Below are 18418 nucleotides of genomic sequence, written 5' to 3'. Positions count from 1 at the left end.
ATTTTGATAATGGAACCGAAAAGCACAGAATTGCGCAACACCTTGTTGAAACAATAATTACTGAGATTGTTCGTTGGGTCATTAATTTGAACATGTTTTGTTGATTTTTTTGTTGTTCTCTCATAAAGTTACAAACGTTTTAAGCCAGTCAGAGGAGGACGTGCTGCTCTCAGCATCCTGCCTGCGTTCAGTTTGTCACCTAATGCCGAGATCGACTCAAAACCTTCCGTGATCGACTTATCGCACCGCTGCTCTAGCAAAGCACGAACAGTTCAGAAACAATATGAAATGGGGAAAAAAGTATTCATTAACTGATTAGGTTGTGTTTTAGATTGTTCTTGAAAACCTAATCAGTCACGGCTGATTAGTGGGTGAACTCACGGCTGCACAGTGAACCCATTGATTTTTTACAGCAGACAGCCGCTCCACTCTCTTGCAGGTACTGTTACCCCCGCTAAATACTTTAGGGGTATGCAGCACCCTGCCGTACCCCCTTACTTTCACCCCTGCACATAACACAAAACCACTGGTACAGAATTACCTGTTATGGTAAAGAAAAACTAAACTGTGTTACAAAATGGAATGGAAGTAGCATTAGTGGATATGTAAGAGGATATGTTGCCATTCGTATAGAATTGTAACACAGTTCAAATAATAAGTAACAGAAGTTGGTTTTTCACCTGAATAACTGCATTTCAGTCCTATATAATTGCACTGTAAATAATTGCTTTGATTATATATTACTTTAAAAATGGATATTAACTGAATTGATGTAAAATGTCCTTATCTTTTATTTGTTGTAAAATGACACTATATAAATAAGTGGAAATTATTATTATTATTTTAAAAATGTTAAATTATAAAACTACAAAAGTCATCACAACTGTCTTATGTGGTTGTGAGATACAGCTGTGGTGCTGGATAAATATACCATACTTTATTTACTTAACTGTTCTTATTTCCACAGAGTTTTTAAGGAACCAATTAGAAACACAGAAAAAATCAACACTGTTTGAGCATTTAATGTAAAATTAAAAGCATGTAATCAAACCTTTTTTAAAAAGTTAAAATGCAAGTTTGTAATTATGGAGGTGTTTATGTGTCTCCTCTGTTCTCAGTGAAGATGAGAGTGGGCTCCTCTCACCACCCTCAACAACACTGGTGGATCACTTCACAGCAGAGAGGCTCCTACTTCCTTTATATACAGACTTTATTTAAGATCCAAAGAGAATTGACCATTGTTGTGCTCTTTTTTCCTGTCTTTCTTTAATTCTTTCTTTGTTTGTTTCTTAGAAGTTAACTATAAAGCTAGCTGGTGCGCGGACATGTTTTATAAGTCAGTAGTAATGAGGTGCTCTTGTTTTACTTTATATTCTTGTTCGTGAAGGACTGAAGAAGAAAAAAAAGACTCCCCTCACAGAAGAACATCTTCTTCCGTGGCGGGAATGGGATCTTCTTCCAATCACGGAAGAAGATCTGCGATTGGTTCGTGGTCACGTAGCTTCCCGCTGCTGATTGGTCCAAACTCCTGTCCATGCCAAAGGTCTCCGCCTTCCCTACAAATGCATCTTTAGCGGGAAGTTGAGAGTTTTTCGCGGTTCTATCCTGCAAACCTGAGGGGTCCTTCGTCTGCCTGCACACCGTGACACCGAGAAGAGGTTCTTGCTTGTGTCTGCCGCTAACCCAGGAGACGGGAAACATCACCTTTCATCATGATGTTCGTGATCAAAAGAGGTGAGTTTGGTTAGCTGAACAGTGTGAGCTCGACCTCTGGTAGCTTTGCTGCTTTAGCCATCAGCTGTTTATAAGATTAAGGAACGATAGCGACTCTAATGTTGGCTCTGCATCTATTTGACAAGGAGGTTTAGCAGTAACAGCTAAACCTCCCAGGCTGTGGGAGGGATTTTAATTTGTCTGAGCTAGCTAGGTAGCACGCTAACTTAACAGTAAACTTTAGTATAGGAGGCAAAAAAGTAGACAATGTTTTACATTTACTCAACAAGCACACTTTGATAAGTAGTTTGAGCTCTGTTGGTTTTGTTTACATAGCCAGAAATGAGCCTTTGTTTCAAATGGCGCCAAAATGAAGGTTAATTATCCATTTAAGTCAGAATGGGGGCGCAGTTAGTAGCACTGTTGCCTTGCTGCAAGAAGGTCCTGGGTTCGATTCCCGGCCAGAAACAGGCGGATTTAGAAAGCTTTAAAGTCCAGGAGATATCCAGGAGAATAAATGCACTTTAAGTTTAATAGTTAAATGGCTACGGTATCTAGTTCAGTTTATGTGCAAATTTAATTTATAGCTACTAATTTAGGTCCATTGACAGATCCCATTGTAGACCAAACAAATTACAGTAATCTGGTTGTAAACAGATTCAGGTCCAATTACTCTCTGTCCTCTATCCAGTTTTATCTCTCTGTCCAGTTTTATCTAAATTTGTCTAAATTATTCCGGTTTATTAAAAAATAAAATAAAACAACACAATCGAAGCCCAGCCGAATACACTGGGAAACCCTCATCCTGAGCAAGTATAGGGCAACTGTGGAGTGGAACCATTCCTCTATAACAGAAAGTTACTGTCAACAGAACCTGGATTGATATGATGATCAATTAATTAAAATTGGTGTTCAGTCATGCGTCGTCTTTGCACACTGTACAAATCCAGAATCTCAACAATGTTTTCTTGTTATTTTTGAAGAAAAAGCTTCATTTGGCAGAATTTGGTCCTTGATTTAACTGAAAACCATCCTGGTTCTTGTTTTTTTTTTTTCCCCCCCTCCCAGATGGGCGCCAGGAGCGCGTCATGTTCGATAAAATCACCTCCCGCATCCAGAAGCTTTGCTATGGCCTGAACCCGGATTTTGTGGATCCGACTCAGATCACCATGAAGGTGATCCAGGGCTTGTACAGCGGCGTCACCACCGTGGAGCTAGACACGCTAGCGGCGGAGATTGCGGCCACCCTGACGACCAAACACCCCGACTACGCCATCCTGGCTGCGAGGATTGCCGTCTCCAACCTGCACAAGGAGACCAAGAAGGTGTTCAGCGAGGTGATGGAAGACCTGTTCGCCTACGTCAACCCTCTGAACAAACGCCACTCTCCCATGATCTCCAAGGAGACACTCGACATCGTCATGGAAAACAAGGACCGCCTCAATTCCTCCATCATTTACGACAGAGATTTCTCCTACAACTTCTTCGGCTTCAAGACTCTGGAGCGCTCCTACCTGCTGAAGATCAACGGGAAAGTGGCCGAGCGGCCGCAGCACATGCTCATGAGGGTGTCAGTTGGGATCCACGGGCGAGACATCGACGCCGCCATCGAGACCTACAACCTCCTGTCGGAGAAGTGGTTCACCCACGCCTCTCCGACCCTCTTCAACGCCGGGACCAACCGGCCGCAGCTGTCCAGCTGCTTCCTGCTCGCCATGAAGGACGACAGCATCGAAGGCATCTATGACACCCTGAAGCAGTGCGCTCTCATTTCCAAGTCCGCTGGCGGGATCGGCGTGGCGGTGAGCTGCATCCGATCGACGGGAAGCTACATCGCCGGCACCAACGGCAACTCCAACGGATTGGTCCCGATGCTGAGAGTTTACAACAACACGGCTCGCTACGTCGACCAGGGCGGCAACAAGAGACCCGGGGCCTTCGCCATGTACCTGGAGCCGTGGCACTTCGACGTGTTCGACTTCCTGGAGCTGAAGAAGAACACAGGAAAGGAGGAGCAGAGAGCCAGAGATCTTTTCTACGCCTTGTGGATCCCTGACCTGTTCATGAAGAGAGTGGAGAGCAACCAGGACTGGTCCTTGATGTGTCCCAGCGAGTGTCCTGGGCTAGACGAGTGCTGGGGAGAGGAGTTCGAGAAGCTCTACACCAGATATGAGAAGGAAGGGAGGGTGAAGAAGGTGGTAAAGGCGCAGCAGCTCTGGTACGCCATCATCGAGTCCCAGACCGAAACCGGGACGCCCTACATGCTCTACAAGGACGCTTGCAACAGGAAGAGCAACCAGAAGAACCTGGGCACGATCAAATGCAGCAATCTCTGCACGGAGGTGGTGGAGTACACCAGCAAGGATGAGGTGGCCGTCTGCAACCTGGCCTCCATCGCCCTCAACATGTACGTCACGCCAGAGCGGACTTTCGACTTCAAGAAGCTGGCCTCCGTCACCAAGGTAATCGTGAAAAACCTCAACAAGATCATCGACATCAACTACTACCCGGTCCCTGAAGCCGAGACGTCCAACAAGCGTCACAGGCCGATCGGGATCGGCGTCCAGGGTCTGGCCGACGCCTTCATCCTGATGCGGCACCCGTTCGAAAGCCCCGAAGCCCAGCTGCTCAACATCCAGATCTTCGAGACCATCTACCACGCCGCCCTGGAGGCCAGCTGCGAGCTCGCCGCAGAGCTCGGCCCCTACGAGACGTACGAGGGCTCGCCCGTCAGCAAGGGCATTCTCCAGTACGACATGTGGGAGAAGACGCCGACCGACCTGTGGGACTGGAAGCTGCTGAAGGAGAAGATCGCCAAACATGGCGTGAGGAACAGCCTGCTGCTGGCGCCCATGCCCACGGCGTCCACCGCCCAGATCCTGGGCAACAACGAGTCCATCGAGGCGTACACCAGCAACATCTACACCCGCAGGGTGCTGTCCGGAGAGTTCCAGATTGTCAACCCTCACCTCCTCAAGGACCTGACGGAGCGCGGCCTGTGGAACGAGGAGATGAAGAACAAGCTGATCGCAAACAACGGATCCATTCAGGTGACGGTCGGCTCACCTTGACATGAACCATTCTCAGCTTCGGTTTTGCTAATAAAGATTTGTCGTTTACCTTTGACAGGACATCAGCGGGGTCCCAGAGGACCTGAAGCAGCTGTATAAAACCGTTTGGGAAATCTCCCAGAAGACCGTGCTGAGGATGGCAGCAGACCGTGGAGCCTTCATCGACCAGAGCCAGTCGCTGAACATCCACATCGCTGAGCCCAACTATGGAAAACTGACCAGCATGCACTTCTACGGCTGGAAGCAGGCGAGTCACACCTCCCACAGAGGCCAGAGAGATGTTACTCTTAAAACCAGATATTTACACAAATTTACAGAACTTTCTTGTTTATTCTCGCTGTTCAATATTGAATCAGACTGAAAGCTTCCTCTATTAGGGAAAACGTTATTTAAACGCAAGAATAATGAATATTCATACCTTGTGATATATCGTTGGGTTTCAAATGAACTTGAGGTCAATAATGGGCCAAACTTCCAGAAGAAGCAAGAAGCTTGTGAATGGAGATCCAAAATGTTGGCAAAAATGAGAAGTCTGTGTAAATTTCTTGGTGTCAGGAACCAGGACTGGTCCTTGCGTAGCTGATGTCGTTCTGCTGTTCTCGCGTTTTAATTTTATTAATCTTAACTCGTCAAGAAAACTGAGAAATCGTTCATAAATATCTGCTTTCAGCTGCATTTGGGAACAGGGAGGCTGAATTTACAGTGTTTATTTCTTAATAACAGGGTTTGAAGACGGGAATGTACTACCTGAGGACGAAGCCCGCTGCCAACCCCATCCAGTTCACCCTGAACAAGGAGAAGCTGAAGGAGGTGCAGCAGAGCAAGACCTCAGAGCAGGAGATCAAGGAGAGGAACAAGGCAGCCATGGTTTGCTCTCTGGAGAACAGAGACGAGTGCCTCATGTGTGGCTCTTAGAGCGGCCGTCTGGCCTGTAAACAAACCTGCTGGGACTTTAATGTGTTTCCTCATGTTGGAAACGCTGGAGAGATCATACTTGATCTGTAACCTTAAGATGTTTATTTGTGTTTTTTATTAAATAAAATTGTAACTGGTTTTCTTGTCATCTTAAACACCTGTCTTATGATGCATTAAGACAGGAGTGTCCAACCCCAGTCCTTAAGAGCCACTGTCAAACCTTCAGGTCTAGATCTGGACCAAATGAATGACATGTTACCAGGCCTCCAGGGAGCTGAATGATGGGGTTTCAACCACATCATTGACTTTAATTTAAACTAAGTCTTGATTCAGAGGCTTTTTGTAGGTCTGGGTAAGTATTAGCCTGGTCATGTCGTTCCTACGCAATTTAACGCCATCTCCTTTCAGTGCTCCAGGGCTTTTTTTTCTGCATAGAAATGGATTTCTCCGGTAAAATTTGAACCGGGCCAATCAGCGAACAGGATAAATTGTGAACGATGACGTCATCTTTCTGCGCTGTTTTACTAATGGCAGCCGAAGAAGTGAATGAAGCTGTAAAGTCCATAGACATAAGAGTAGATGCCTCATGGACCGCTCTCGCCTATTGTCGCTGACGAGATTTAGGGCGGCCATCTTGGAGCGGTACTCGACTCCACTCAGCGTTGTGTGTTGAGCAGCACAATGACGTATCAGCGCATTTAATCAATCATAACACGCTTTTTTGTTACTGGAAACCTTATTCAAACATCTATCAAAGCTACATTTATAAACAATTGTATTTTTTAAGTATATTTTTAATACATAGCATTTAAATATGCTTAGTGGCAATAACAATAGAATAAGAATGGAATATTCTGATATTGATGTGTGAAGAGCATATTACAAAGCCCACAGCCGTTCATAATTTAATTTATTAAGATCAATACATATTTATATAACTATACAAACACAAATAATGATTAATACTGAATATATATTGGATACATGTTTATATATATGTATGGATATACATCCATACATATATAGATATGTTTTCCAGCCGACGAGTTCTAGCTTCAGAGTGATTCCGCACCTGAGATTGAGTCCAAAATCCGATCCGAGACTCATCCGTGCTGCAGTGAATCCGTCTCTCTTTAAAGATACTTCTTCTTCATATCGTGTCTTTATAAAACCTTCAAAACAAAAACGGAAGATTTGGGATGTATCATACTATCTAAAATGAAGTTGCTTTGGTTTTCATTTTCCAGATATGATGTGGTGTAAATTTCTCCAGCAACCAGGAGTTTTCTTGAACTGGCTGCAGGTCTCTAGTTTTACCACCAAAAATGTTTTCATCAAATTATACAAAACAAGATATTTAATCTAGATTTGTTTTTTTTAAATAGAAAAATACATTCACTCTCAACTTGAACTTAGAAAAAAAAGCTCTGACACTTAATAAGGACTAAAGAAAAGATTGCATATCTTAAGAAAAAAGACAAACAAATGTTCATATAGTTTAATTTTTTTTTTATAAAATAATGAAAACATAATTTACAATTTACAAGTTATTACAAAGAAATCCAGAAGGCTTCGTTTATGCTGAAAGAACCCCTGATGCGCAGAGGCATCAAACAAATCAGCTATGAACAGAAATCAGAGGTAAAACAGCACGTTTAAAACACAGTACCTTCTCTCCTCACTATTCTGCAACAGTGGCCAACGGGTTACAAAATAAATTACAAAAATATTTAACATTAAAATAAAATTACCGATAATAATGATGCATCACTGCCTTGTTCAACAGGGGTTGGGGAGTTGTGTACGCTTTAAATAGCTTAAAAATTATTCATAGCATGATTTATATTTGTTAATATATATAGAGAGAGAACATAAGAAACTGCAACCGTTTTACAAAAGCAAACAGGAAATTAAGACTAAAGTTAGAGCGACACCCACAAAGCTGAGTGGAAAAAAAACAAAAACATTTTACAGGATGGTGTCCTTAACTACGACCATGAGAAGACATGAGGGCTGAAGCGGCTTCCGGGCCAAAATGGCTGCCGTCTGATCGGTCAAAGTGTTGGACCTCAGAGGGTCAGTGACATCAGAGCTAAAGCTGTACTTCTACGCAACAGACAAGCAGGAGGAAAACCTTTTGTCTCATTTCAAGTCATGTTTCAAACATTGAGAGGGCAGGAAAAATGTGAAACTCACTAAATTATCACAGCCTTTTGCACTTTGTCATCTCATGGAGAATAATTAGTAAGCTGTTGATAAACAAGTCCGTATTTGCCCTTAAATTTGTAGATTATATGCAAACAAGCGAAGCTATTTTCCAGACTGGTTGGCTCCAACGCCGTCTTTAAAAAGTCCTTCAACCCAGAAATATTAAAGGGATGCCTAAAACAGTATAAACAGCAGCACATCGTCTCTGATGGTGGAGATGTAGCGCTAAACAGCATCAAAGAACCTGAGAGGGTTGGAAAATTCAGTAAAGGAGTACAGATACGCTTTCATCAGAAATATCTCAGATTGGTCCTCTGCTGGGATATATTGTCCATAAAGTACCAGGGATCCTAAAAACACACTCTTCTGTAGGAAAATAGCTATAGTAGACAATATTAGGGAGGCTGGGGGTATAAAGTGTTTTTGTTTATTTGGGTTCATTATAGCATATGGGGACACACACACACACACACGAACGAGGCTTCTCAGTAAATTAGAATATTGTTAAATTTTGAAAAAGTGAAACTCCTCAGACATGTATTCCACACTTTTTTCTTCCACTTAATCTTCTATTTCTATGCTTGAATACAGCACTCGAGCATCCTACAGACGACGACTGTAGCCAGGAGAAAATGTTTTGAAATTAAAATAGCTTTTGTCTTTTTTAAATTATGTTTGAATTCTCAGACAGAGATGGATTTTTTTCATTAGCTTTATGTTGCATCCATGAAATCTGTCAGGAATAAAATGAATCACTCTGAGTATTAAACGGCACTTTTTAAATGAGATCACGGAGATAAATGAACTTTTTGACGATAAGTTAGTTTACTGAGAGGCACCTGTTCACACACGCTCACACATAGTGTTGTTCAGTGAACTTTCACGTGCAGTAGATGCTTCCTGCCAGTACATGTCCAGGGCAACAGAGCTCCATATTGACAAATTAAAGGGACAGGTTGACATTTTGAGGGATTAGGCTCATTTTTTCTCCTGAGAAGTAACAAGGAGGTTTTAACTTAAAAAATAGTCGTCTGTCTTTCAATCTGATTCGACATTTACTGCCTTGGAAATTTAAAGGGAGGCATTATGCATTTTCCAGGCACATACTGCCATTTTACAGTACAACAGAGTGGCCCAATAACAACTGGGCCACTCTGTTGTTATTGGGCCACTGTCTCTTTAAGAATCTGCTACTCTTCCCAACCCTCTGCCTTCAGCATGTCATCACAACAGTGCTCCAAGTATACCGTTCTTAGGAGGCTGAAGCTTGGCTGGTGAGTGCAGCTCCATTGCAGAGCTCTGTGGAAATGGGCGGAGCTCTGTGAAAATGGGCGGAGCTTTGTGGAAATGGGTGGAGCTCTGTCAAACCAAGCGCTTATAGACACCCTGAACAGCTGCCATCAGAGATTCAAGGTTTCATAGAACATGAACGAAAAAATCAAAGCAACACTTCGGGTATGTTTTTGTTGAGGGAATAACATTATGATATAAAGTTCAAAAAAGTTAATTTTACATAACACCTCCGCCTTTAAAACGGAACTAAAAGTAAAATAATTTATAGTCAACTTATCTTATTTATAAAATGATGAAACTTAATCTTTTACATCGCTATAGATCGGGTCTCCAAATAAAAGCATAACTCAAAACGTCATGGCTGTTTGTTAAGAGACACACTGTAGTAACTGAGGTTAAAACGAAGATCCAGAGGGTTTGGAGCTGAGATGATCGGGTTCTGCAAAAGCAGGGAGTCAAACCTAGAAGATACGATGTTATTTCACTGAGTTTAGTTTCATGACATCATCCCGGATCAGAACGACGACGGGGGTTCGGTTCACATCTGAGAGCCACAGTACATCCTCGTTAACGGAGAACAGAGCCTGAACGATTTAACATTACAGTAAACAAGTTTGTTTGTCACTTTTCACACACGCACGCGCACACACACCCACACTAGAGGAATTAAATGCCAGGCGCATCAAACGCAAACACTTTAGTGTCTCTAAGGAGTTTAACACTACACTCATACATCTCTCTTTAGTATATTAGTTTGATGTTGATGATGAGAATCGTACCACACAGGCGTCTGTATAATCATACCTGTACAGCAGGGGTGCCCAAAGTCGGTCCTCGAGGGCCGGCATCCTGCATGTTTTAGTTCTCTCCCTGGTGGTAGTAACAAAATTTTAAGCTTGTCAATGTTCCTCTTTGACCTTCTATTGAGCCTTCATTTGGTCCAGGTGCGTTAAACCAGGGAGAGAACTAAAACATGCAGGATGTCGGCCCTTGAGGACCGACTTTGGGCACCACTGCTGTAGAGCTTCCACAATGTGTAGTGCATTCTGGGAGATGCAGTCTCTCTTTTTTTTTTTTGGCTGATTTGCTGCAGAAACAGTATTAGGCCTCTCCTGGTGACGTAGTGTTCTCTAAAACAGTCTTCTCCTGCTTGCTCCTCCGGCATAGTAGCATCACGAATCCAATGAGATGTTTTCACTTCAGTTTAGAAAAATAAAAGGGCTCAGAGTACACACAGGTGCAGGCTCTCTGGGAGCGCTGCATGTTACAAGTCCAGGTGGTCCGTTCTCACGCTCTCTGGTTTAAGGCAGTCCCACTGAGTAGCTGAATATACCCGCCTGCGCCCCTCCCGCCTGGTTCCGGCCCGTCACTCCCGTTGGGAGCTGGCGTCCTGCGTCACAGGCTGAGTCTCATGGTCACTTCCGGTCTTGAGGTTGGTGAAAAGCACGTTGAACTTGCGCAGCTGTTCGCTGGCCGTTAGACTCTCCACCTGCAGCCGCTGGTTGTTTTCTCTCAGGTTCGCCATCTCTGCCAGCAGGACGACTTTATCCTGCTTCTCCTGGGGAAAATAAAAAACACCAACAAAGATGTGACGCTCCTGCTGAGAACCCATGAGAAGGTAATGAATCGTTGGATAGGGGAGGGAAAGTTATTTATTTTTGGTATATTAAAAATTTATTTGTTTGCAATACTCCTGAGCCAATATTTTGTAGAAACAGCTGCAGGCGGCTACCAGCACCACACACAGGGTTCATACACTTCCCACAGTAAAATTCAAGCATTTTAAAGGTTTGAATCTTTGGAGTTAAAACAAAACAAATGAACTGAGACAGTTTCAATTCATGATTATATAATATCATTAGTGTTATTAATATGTTGTGATAGTATTCCACAGCAGGAACAGGGTAAAACAATAAACAAAACACTAACAAAAAAAAAAAAACTGCAGCTTTAACAGGTTTTCTTCCACAATTGCTCTGTATTTACTTCTTTTTATCTCCTCATCGAGTCTTACCTTCTCCAGATCATTGTTCAGCTGTTTTAGCATCACCTCAAGCTGGTAGAGCCGACCCGACAGGTCATTGGGCACCTCATCTCTGGAAACAAACGCAGCAAATGTTACCGTCACATCAAAGGTTCTCCTAGTAAACTGAGTTTCCTAAAGAGGTTTTTGTTTTCATCTTTAGTTCTTTCGACGCACGAGAAGCCGAAGTTGTTTCTACGACATGGCATTTCCAAATGAGAACCGAGGCAATAAAGCAAACTACCACCAGGTGGCAGCACCACAAACCCTAACTATTCCAAAAGAAGTGACTCTAGAGCAGTGGTTCTTAACCTGGGTTCGATCGAACCCCAGGGGTTCGGTGAGTCGATCTCAGGGGTTCGGCGGAGCCTCTGCCGCGGAGATAAAGACACACTTGTGTAAAGTTGTGATGACGCCCCGCTTTGCCATCACTTGCTGCAGAGGATCACGTTACATTGCTTAGCCAATCACAGCTGCGGAGGAGCCCTGATTGAAGGAGTTCCACTCTTTTTACCAAATTCTATAGTCTAAATCTGCTCCTTAGTCGCATCTTTTCGGGGTTGCTACTGCCTCTAGTGGCGTGGGGGTGGTAGCATAATTACATTACTAAATCAGAATACCGCAAAGTATGTTGCGTGTCGGGGGTGGGGGTTGGTGAAGGAGGAGGAGGAATAAGAAGGATTCGGTGAATGCGCATATGAAACTGGGGGGTTCGGTACCTCAAAAAAGGTTAAGAACCACTGCTCTAGAGGGAGAGGAGACCCACCCGCTGAACGTCGGTGTGGTCCGCGGCGTCTGAGGAGTGTTGAACTGAACCGGACTGGCGGTTGGTCTCGCTTCCGGACCTCCAAGCTGCGGCTCGACCAGTGAGAACAGGGAGACGGTTCTTTGTGCTACGATGGGAGAGTAGAATCTATTTATATAACATTTTTCACAGGTAAACGTCACAAAGTTCTCCCATTGTGACACAGAATAAAAATAAAACACACCAAGAAAGACAAAAAAAGAACAAATGAAATGATGAGGATCATTAAGAGCAGCAGCAGAAAGCTGCGGCAAAGACTCCTTTGTTTTTTACGTAGACATGAGGCGCAGTGATCTTCACAGGTGGAGCTGACAGCAGGTAAGGATCAAGTGTCTGCTAGTCGTTGGTTTGCTTTGTGGCTCTCAAGGGAGAGCAGACAGACCGAGAAAAGGAACAGATGACGATGAATGCCTAGACCTCTTCTTTTCCCCAAGTGTTTTGTTTCACAGAGCCTTCCAAAATTAGTCATACTTATTTAACTTTAATGTATTTTATTAGCATAAGTAAGGTCTGAGGTGTAGGGGTGAAAACAAACTGCAGAGTTACGACGACTCTCTTGGTCTCCTTTCTTTTCTGCATGTCGGTTTAGAAAGAGATGGTGTCTTGGTAGGTTTGAACTTCTGCTGCACCTCTTTCCATTTTCAGGTAATGCATTGAACAAAGCTGCTGGGATACTTTTATTTAACCGTATCGTGTGTTATACTTCCTTTCTGATCTCTACCTTGATTGCATTTAAGGCTCATATATACCCAACTCAAAGTGCGACCATATTTTTTTATGTGGCCCGCTGCAACTCCAGACTCTTTGCTATGCGAGTGATCAGTCCCTCTGGCTTTTCACAATTCTGTGATCTTGGAAAACATCCCCACATTTTTCCATGTGAAATTATAACCATGGAAGCTTGGGCTGCACAGTGGTGCAGTTGGTAGAGCTGTTGCCTTGCAGCAAGAAGGTTCTGGGTTCAATTCCCGGCCCTGGTCTTTCTGCATGGAGTTTGCATGATCTCCCTGTGCATGCATGGGTTTTCTCCGGTTTCCTCCCACAGTCCAAAAACATGACTGTCAGGTTAATTGGTCTCTCCAAATTGCCCCTAGGTGTGAGTGTGAGTGTGCATGGTTGTTTGTCCTGTGTGTCTCTGTGTTGCCCTGCGACATACTGGCGACCTGTCCAGGGTGAACCCCGCCTCTCGCCTGGAACGTTAGCTGGAGATGGGCACCAGCAACCCTCCCGACGCCACAAAGGGACAAGGGTGTAAGAAAATGGATGGATGGATAATGGAAGCTTTTCAGAAAAAATGGTAAGAAAAAAAAAACAAAAACATAACGCAGGGTTTAAGTGATGCTAACTGCCACCTCCAGGTGGCAGTATTTCTTAATTTTATGACACCACTTCAGCCTTATGTGGTGTCAGGTTATATATCATGGTTGATATGGCAAGTAACAAAAAGTCACATTTACTGTTACATATAAGCACAAATATTGCAAAATTCCTTGCAAATATTTCTAATTAACACAACAAAATCTGTGATCATAAAAACAATCGTGAAAACTTTAAGGGACTAATCGATGTGAACATTTTTAGAAGAAACAGCTGTTTGTTAGCATTTTGTTAATGGGTTTTATAAATACATTCTAGCACAACTAGTTCATGACATTTATAATCTTATTATAGACCAAAATCGGGTGTTAAAGGTATCGGGGTAAAAGGGGCTGAACTTAAATGCATTTCCCGCTTTCATGTGAAAAATTGAAAGCCATACGTAATTTTCATTCCACTTTAAATTCAATGCATTGAAGCTTGTGGTTATAATGTGATAAAAAAAAAAGGTTCTTGTCTCACCTTCAAAGGCTTTTGCGGCGTTGACCAGGCTGGACCACTCCAGTCCACTGGCCGTGTCGGGCAGCGGCATCAGCCCCGGGTCGAGCCTCCTTAGAGGAGGAACTTTGTCTCTCACTTCTGTCAGGGACAACTCTGACGCGGACAGCGGCACTGAGCGGGGAGAGAGAGAGGAGGCGATGAGCTACAGGACAAACACCGGCAGGCGGTCCGATCAGCTCTGACACTCACTCTTCTTGCTATGCGAGTGGTTAGAGTTGTTGGAGGAGCTCGAATGTTTGCGTGTGGGCAGTGTGCAGGTGAACAGCACGTCGCTGGAGGTGGTTTGGTTCTCGGAGCAGGCGAAGGCGGCGTCTCTGCGCCCGCTGCACAGGGACTCGTCCGAAAAGGTGCGCTGCAGGGTGTGCCTGGGAGACTGGAGGAAGACGAGGCTTGGCGGTCAGAGACGCGCAGAGGAAGACGAGGCAGAAGAGCGACGCCAAGGCGTGCTTCTTACCGGGTCGGAGGGTGACGTCTCTCCGGGGTTGTCCATGATGATCAGTTTCTTCAGGTCGTCTTCGATGGTGCTCTTGTACGTCCGACGGGGAGACCGGAGGTCTCTCAGCGACGCCCGGAGCCGAGGCTGCCCAAACACGTTCTTTGAATTCGTGTCCACCTGCCTGCTGAAATACAGAAAAAGGTCAACTTGGTTTTCTTGATCACAAGCAGCTTGAAGCATCTCACCACAGATCTTAGAGTAACTGCTTAAAGCAGAACCTTCATACAGCCAGCTTTATTTAGACGGCTCTCAAGCCGTTTTATTTCACTTTGTGATCACAGATAAAAGCCGACCAGAGTCCACAGAGTCGGACTTACTTCTTGTTGTTGCTCTCAGAATTGGAAGTGTTGGTCGTGTTTGAAGATGATGCACTGGTCTCCTCTGTCTGACGACTTCTCGATTTGCCCTTCCCGTAAAACTCCTTGGGGGCAGAGCTAGACAAAGGGATGGAGCCCATCTGACCCGAGGTGGGCGTCGTCGTAGAAGCTCGGACGGGCCGCGCTTTCTCCGCTGTCGGCGTCTTGAAGCCCTGTGGTGTGAAGGCCCTGTGAAGACAGACAGGAACATATTTCACTCACTGTTAAGAGTTTAGATCAAAGAACCCCAACCAAAATCTCGGGGCGGGTTAAAGTTATTTGTTTAATGGTCAGGTCGGACTTGGGCTTCTGTGATGAGTTTAATAATCCTACAACACATGCATGCTGAGTTATGAGCACTTACTGCAAATAGTATTTTTACAACTCTGAACAATTTGTGAGTCTTTAGTTGTGCTAGAAAAGCTAAAATAAAATATGTTGATTCTGCAAAGTTATTTTAGTGCAAAATGTGATTTAGTCACAGAAAACAAGAATCATGCATCAGGTTGTAAGAACATCTTGGAACCTATTAAAATAAGATAACGCACCTTAGCAGCTGTTGAAATGAAATAACATTAGACCAACATTCTGCAAGATTTCTCTTAATCTACTGCAAAACTTAGTGAGTCGATTAATGTTTCAGTTAATTTACATTCATGATCAGCATTTTAATTAGGTGTAGCTCTTAATTAGGCTGTTATAATTAATCTCTGCAATACTGAATCTTTACAGTAAGGGTATACTTATTAATTCAGTGAATAAGATCATATTTACTCAAGTAGATAGAAGCATATACTATAATCTAGTGATCGTCTGTGTAGTATTTAACTAATTTAAACAACAGATTTAGATTACATTTTGTTTTTTCAATGCTGAAAAAGACCGTCCTTGCTTTTTACTAAGACTGTAAAGGTGCAACTTTGGTACAAAAAAAAAAGAACTATTAAACTTTCTTTAGTTAATCAATAGAAAATTGCATAGAGGCATTTTCTATTTTTTAAATTGTAGAAGAAAAAGGAAAAACCGTTTTATGAGATCAGCTGAAACGGTGAAAAGCTCCCTGGAACAGACTGCAGCACTAGCCCTCTGCTAACCCTCTGGTATTAAATACAGATTGCTTTAATCCAAAACTAAGTCTGTGTTGAATAACTGTAGTGGTTCATGTCGGGCTGGATCCATTGCAGCTCTAATGCAATAGATCTCATGATCATCTGTAAGTTTTACAAGGATTAGCTTTGCTAGACGCTGTGGAGCTCGTCTAGAGGCAATAGGAAAATGCAGATGGTTTGACTGAAAGTCCTCTAAAATGTTTTCAACATTCAACATGACAGATTGACTCATACCTTGGTTTGAAAGCGTCCATTTTTTCAGCGCTGGAGCTGGGAGGCGGGAATGTTTTGGTTGGGTACCCCTTGTTCTGATTGGCAGCGCCTGGCATGATGGGCGAGGACTCCCGTCTCCTCGACTCTCCGCCGTTGCTGCTCCTTCCCACGGACAGCTCCGGGAAGCCGCTGTAGGTCGCCGAGGGGTGCATGGGTTTGTGAGACTGGCTGCTGGTCTTGTGTCCGCGGTGACCGCTGTTGTAGTGCGTGGAGGCGTCGATGCCGCTGTCATTGGAGCCCCCCTGGTTGAGAAGGTCCGGGTCCGGATCGACCGGGTCGCCGAGAAAGCCGGCGCCTACCCGCTCCCCTCCAGGTCCGCCGTCAAACCAGCGCTCGTCGCTGTGGCTGCTGGACGCGTTGCTGGACAACGTGTTGCTGCTGGAGTGGCTGGAGTACTGAGCCTCGCCCTGGAGGGACATTAGGCGGACCCGGTCAGATAAAGAAGCCGGGAACAGACGAACGGATGAAACCGGCTGATGATGGATCTGACCTTTGAGTGTCTGTTTGGAGAGTCTTTGGCCGGGACATCCTGTCTGGTTATTCTCCTCTGCCCCCCTCCGCCACCTGGTCCTCGAGACGATGATGCTGGGACATGCCAGAGGGGCTCTAGACAGAAAACACGCACATGGAGGATTAAACAAATTACACTGAATGGCAATGGTTGGCAAAGAGGATTAAATACTTATGGCACATTTAAACACTGACCTCCCTCTGCACAACATCACTCAAAGCCCCTCTCATATCCCAGTTCTACTCAAAAAGCAATCTGAGAACTTATAGTCACTCTTTACATTCATTTAGTAAATGAATTAAATGAGGAGCTGGCATAAATAAATAAATGTTTTATTTATTTTATATTTATTTATTTACCCTAAATAAATAAATACTAAATAAATACTAAATAAATAAATACTAAATACTGCTCCAAGTCCAAGTGCTTGGAGCAGTAGCAGGAAATCCAACTGATTGAAATACGTACCTAGTAATAACATACTACTTTACAAATAAAGCACCTTAAAAACAACAAAGATGACCAAAGTGATGGACAATAAAACCAAACATAAAAGACAAACACAAGGAAGAGAAAATAAGTCACACAAACAGGAGCTGATCCGTTTTCACACTGAAATAAGTGATAATTAGGAAGGAAGGAAAAAAAGATCAATGTAGGACTCCTGCAGGTGCTGCTGTGTCTAAACCACATGACTCTAGTCTTGCTCTCATTAAAACTTTGAACATTTGAGCTCAATGTCTTTCAGTGGAACATAAACATGGTGGAAATCTGGCTAAAATTAAAACCAATTGTGAAAATAATGCCAAGTAGCAGCATAATGACAAAAAGTAATAAAAACTAAAAAAAGAGTTTGAGAATGGAGCCTTGTGGCATCCCTCAGTAGAGGCCAATATAAGATAAGATATTGTTATTGATGGAACTTTTTCCATGCGAGCTGTTGGATCCAGACCAATGTGACATCAACCCACAGCTCCTGTCTGCAGAGGAGAGTACCACGGTTTACAGATTTGAACATGCCGTTTACATGTTAAACAACGGATGTCTTGGAGAGAGAACAGAATCTCAAGGCTGGACTTTGTCAGAGGGGGTTGCACAGTATTATGAATTATAATGAACTTACATAAAAAAAACAACAAAAAAACGCTTCACAGAAAATTATTTTGAAATTATTTTGTACGCACAACTGGAAGAGAAACGGCAGGAAGAAACTCCTGAATCAATTTCAGTCTTTAGTTTGAATTTGATACCTGTTTTGCAGCGCTCCATTGTGCTCTCCTGACTGATGAACCCTGACGAAGACTCTCCACTAGAAGTGATGTCCACACTGAAGTGGGGTTCATAGGGCAGCAGGGGGCGCTGTACTGATCCAAACCTGAACAAATCATAAAGGTTTTGGATGAGCAAACTCAATTACTAATAGCATATTTAAAGGGAAAACGGAGCACAGAGGCAACCAAAAAAACAAACACATAGACCTCTGAAATAAACAATTTCTATTTAATTGATGGAATAATGTTTTCCGCGTGTTGTTATGCATCCTGTTGGCAGTTGAATAAACACGTTTTTCTGGTTGGGTGAGACGCTATCAACCTCCACACTGTGAGGAAAAGCCGCCCACACAACAGATCCTTCCCCCAGAGAGACAGTGTGTTCATTTCACTTCTTACTCTAGACATTATTCACCCTCTTCCTCAAACTGAAATAATCTTCCATTAGCACGCTAAACAGTCATTACGGGAAACATCGGACATGTTCAGTCAAGAT

The 18418-nt window shown here is 43.6% G+C and overlaps 2 protein-coding genes across 3 annotated transcripts in view; one reads left to right on the top strand and one right to left on the bottom strand.

The window, feature by feature from the left end:
- The first annotated feature begins 1535 nt into the window (after positions 1-1535).
- On the top strand, positions 1536-5837 carry LOC103474651 (ribonucleoside-diphosphate reductase large subunit). The gene is made up of 4 exons (XM_008425769.3): positions 1536-1734; positions 2782-4763; positions 4843-5031; positions 5508-5837. The coding sequence occupies exons 1-4, from the start codon at positions 1713-1715 to the stop codon at positions 5697-5699; spliced, it is 2385 nt and encodes a 794-aa protein (XP_008423991.1). The 5' UTR covers positions 1536-1712; the 3' UTR covers positions 5700-5837.
- Positions 5838-7182: 1345 nt separating this feature from the next.
- Positions 7183-18418, bottom strand: part of sipa1l3 (signal-induced proliferation-associated 1 like 3) — an 84213-nt gene continuing 72977 nt past the window's right edge. Inside the window, exons 15-24 of one of the 2 annotated variants that reach the window (XM_008425771.3) lie at positions 17902-18026; positions 16631-16746; positions 16102-16547; positions 14720-14947; positions 14361-14523; positions 14096-14279; positions 13868-14017; positions 11990-12116; positions 11215-11296; positions 7183-10758 (exon numbers count right to left, since the gene is read on the bottom strand). In XM_008425771.3, the coding sequence (XP_008423993.1) occupies positions 10567-10758; positions 11215-11296; positions 11990-12116; positions 13868-14017; positions 14096-14279; positions 14361-14523; positions 14720-14947; positions 16102-16547; positions 16631-16746; positions 17902-18026 (1813 nt within the window). In that variant the 3' untranslated portion in view covers positions 7183-10566. Of the gene's footprint in view, positions 10759-11214; positions 11297-11989; positions 12117-13867; positions 14018-14095; positions 14280-14360; positions 14527-14719; positions 14948-16101; positions 16548-16630; positions 16747-17901; positions 18027-18418 lie in introns of both variants that reach the window. The other variant, XM_008425770.3, reaches the window with a different exon arrangement.

Source organism: Poecilia reticulata, chromosome 13 (assembly GCF_904066995.2).
Source record: "Poecilia reticulata chromosome 13, P_reticulata-male-v2, whole genome shotgun sequence".
Lineage (NCBI taxonomy): Eukaryota > Metazoa > Chordata > Actinopteri > Cyprinodontiformes > Poeciliidae > Poecilia > Poecilia reticulata.
The sequence above is the reverse complement of the archived record's forward strand: the minus strand, read 5'-3'. Positions and strand labels throughout refer to the sequence as shown.

What these genes read in the sequence shown, in the direction of transcription:
- LOC103474651 (XM_008425769.3), top strand. Translation starts at nt 1,713, where the DNA reads ATGATGTTCGTGATCAAAAGAG. An exon ending in CAAACAACGGATCCATTCAG is followed by an intron (nt 4,764 to 4,842) that starts GTGACGGTCGGC and finishes TACCTTTGACAG; the next exon opens with GACATCAGCGGGGTCCCAGA. An exon ending in ACTTCTACGGCTGGAAGCAG is followed by an intron (nt 5,032 to 5,507) that starts GCGAGTCACACC and finishes TCTTAATAACAG; the next exon opens with GGTTTGAAGACGGGAATGTA.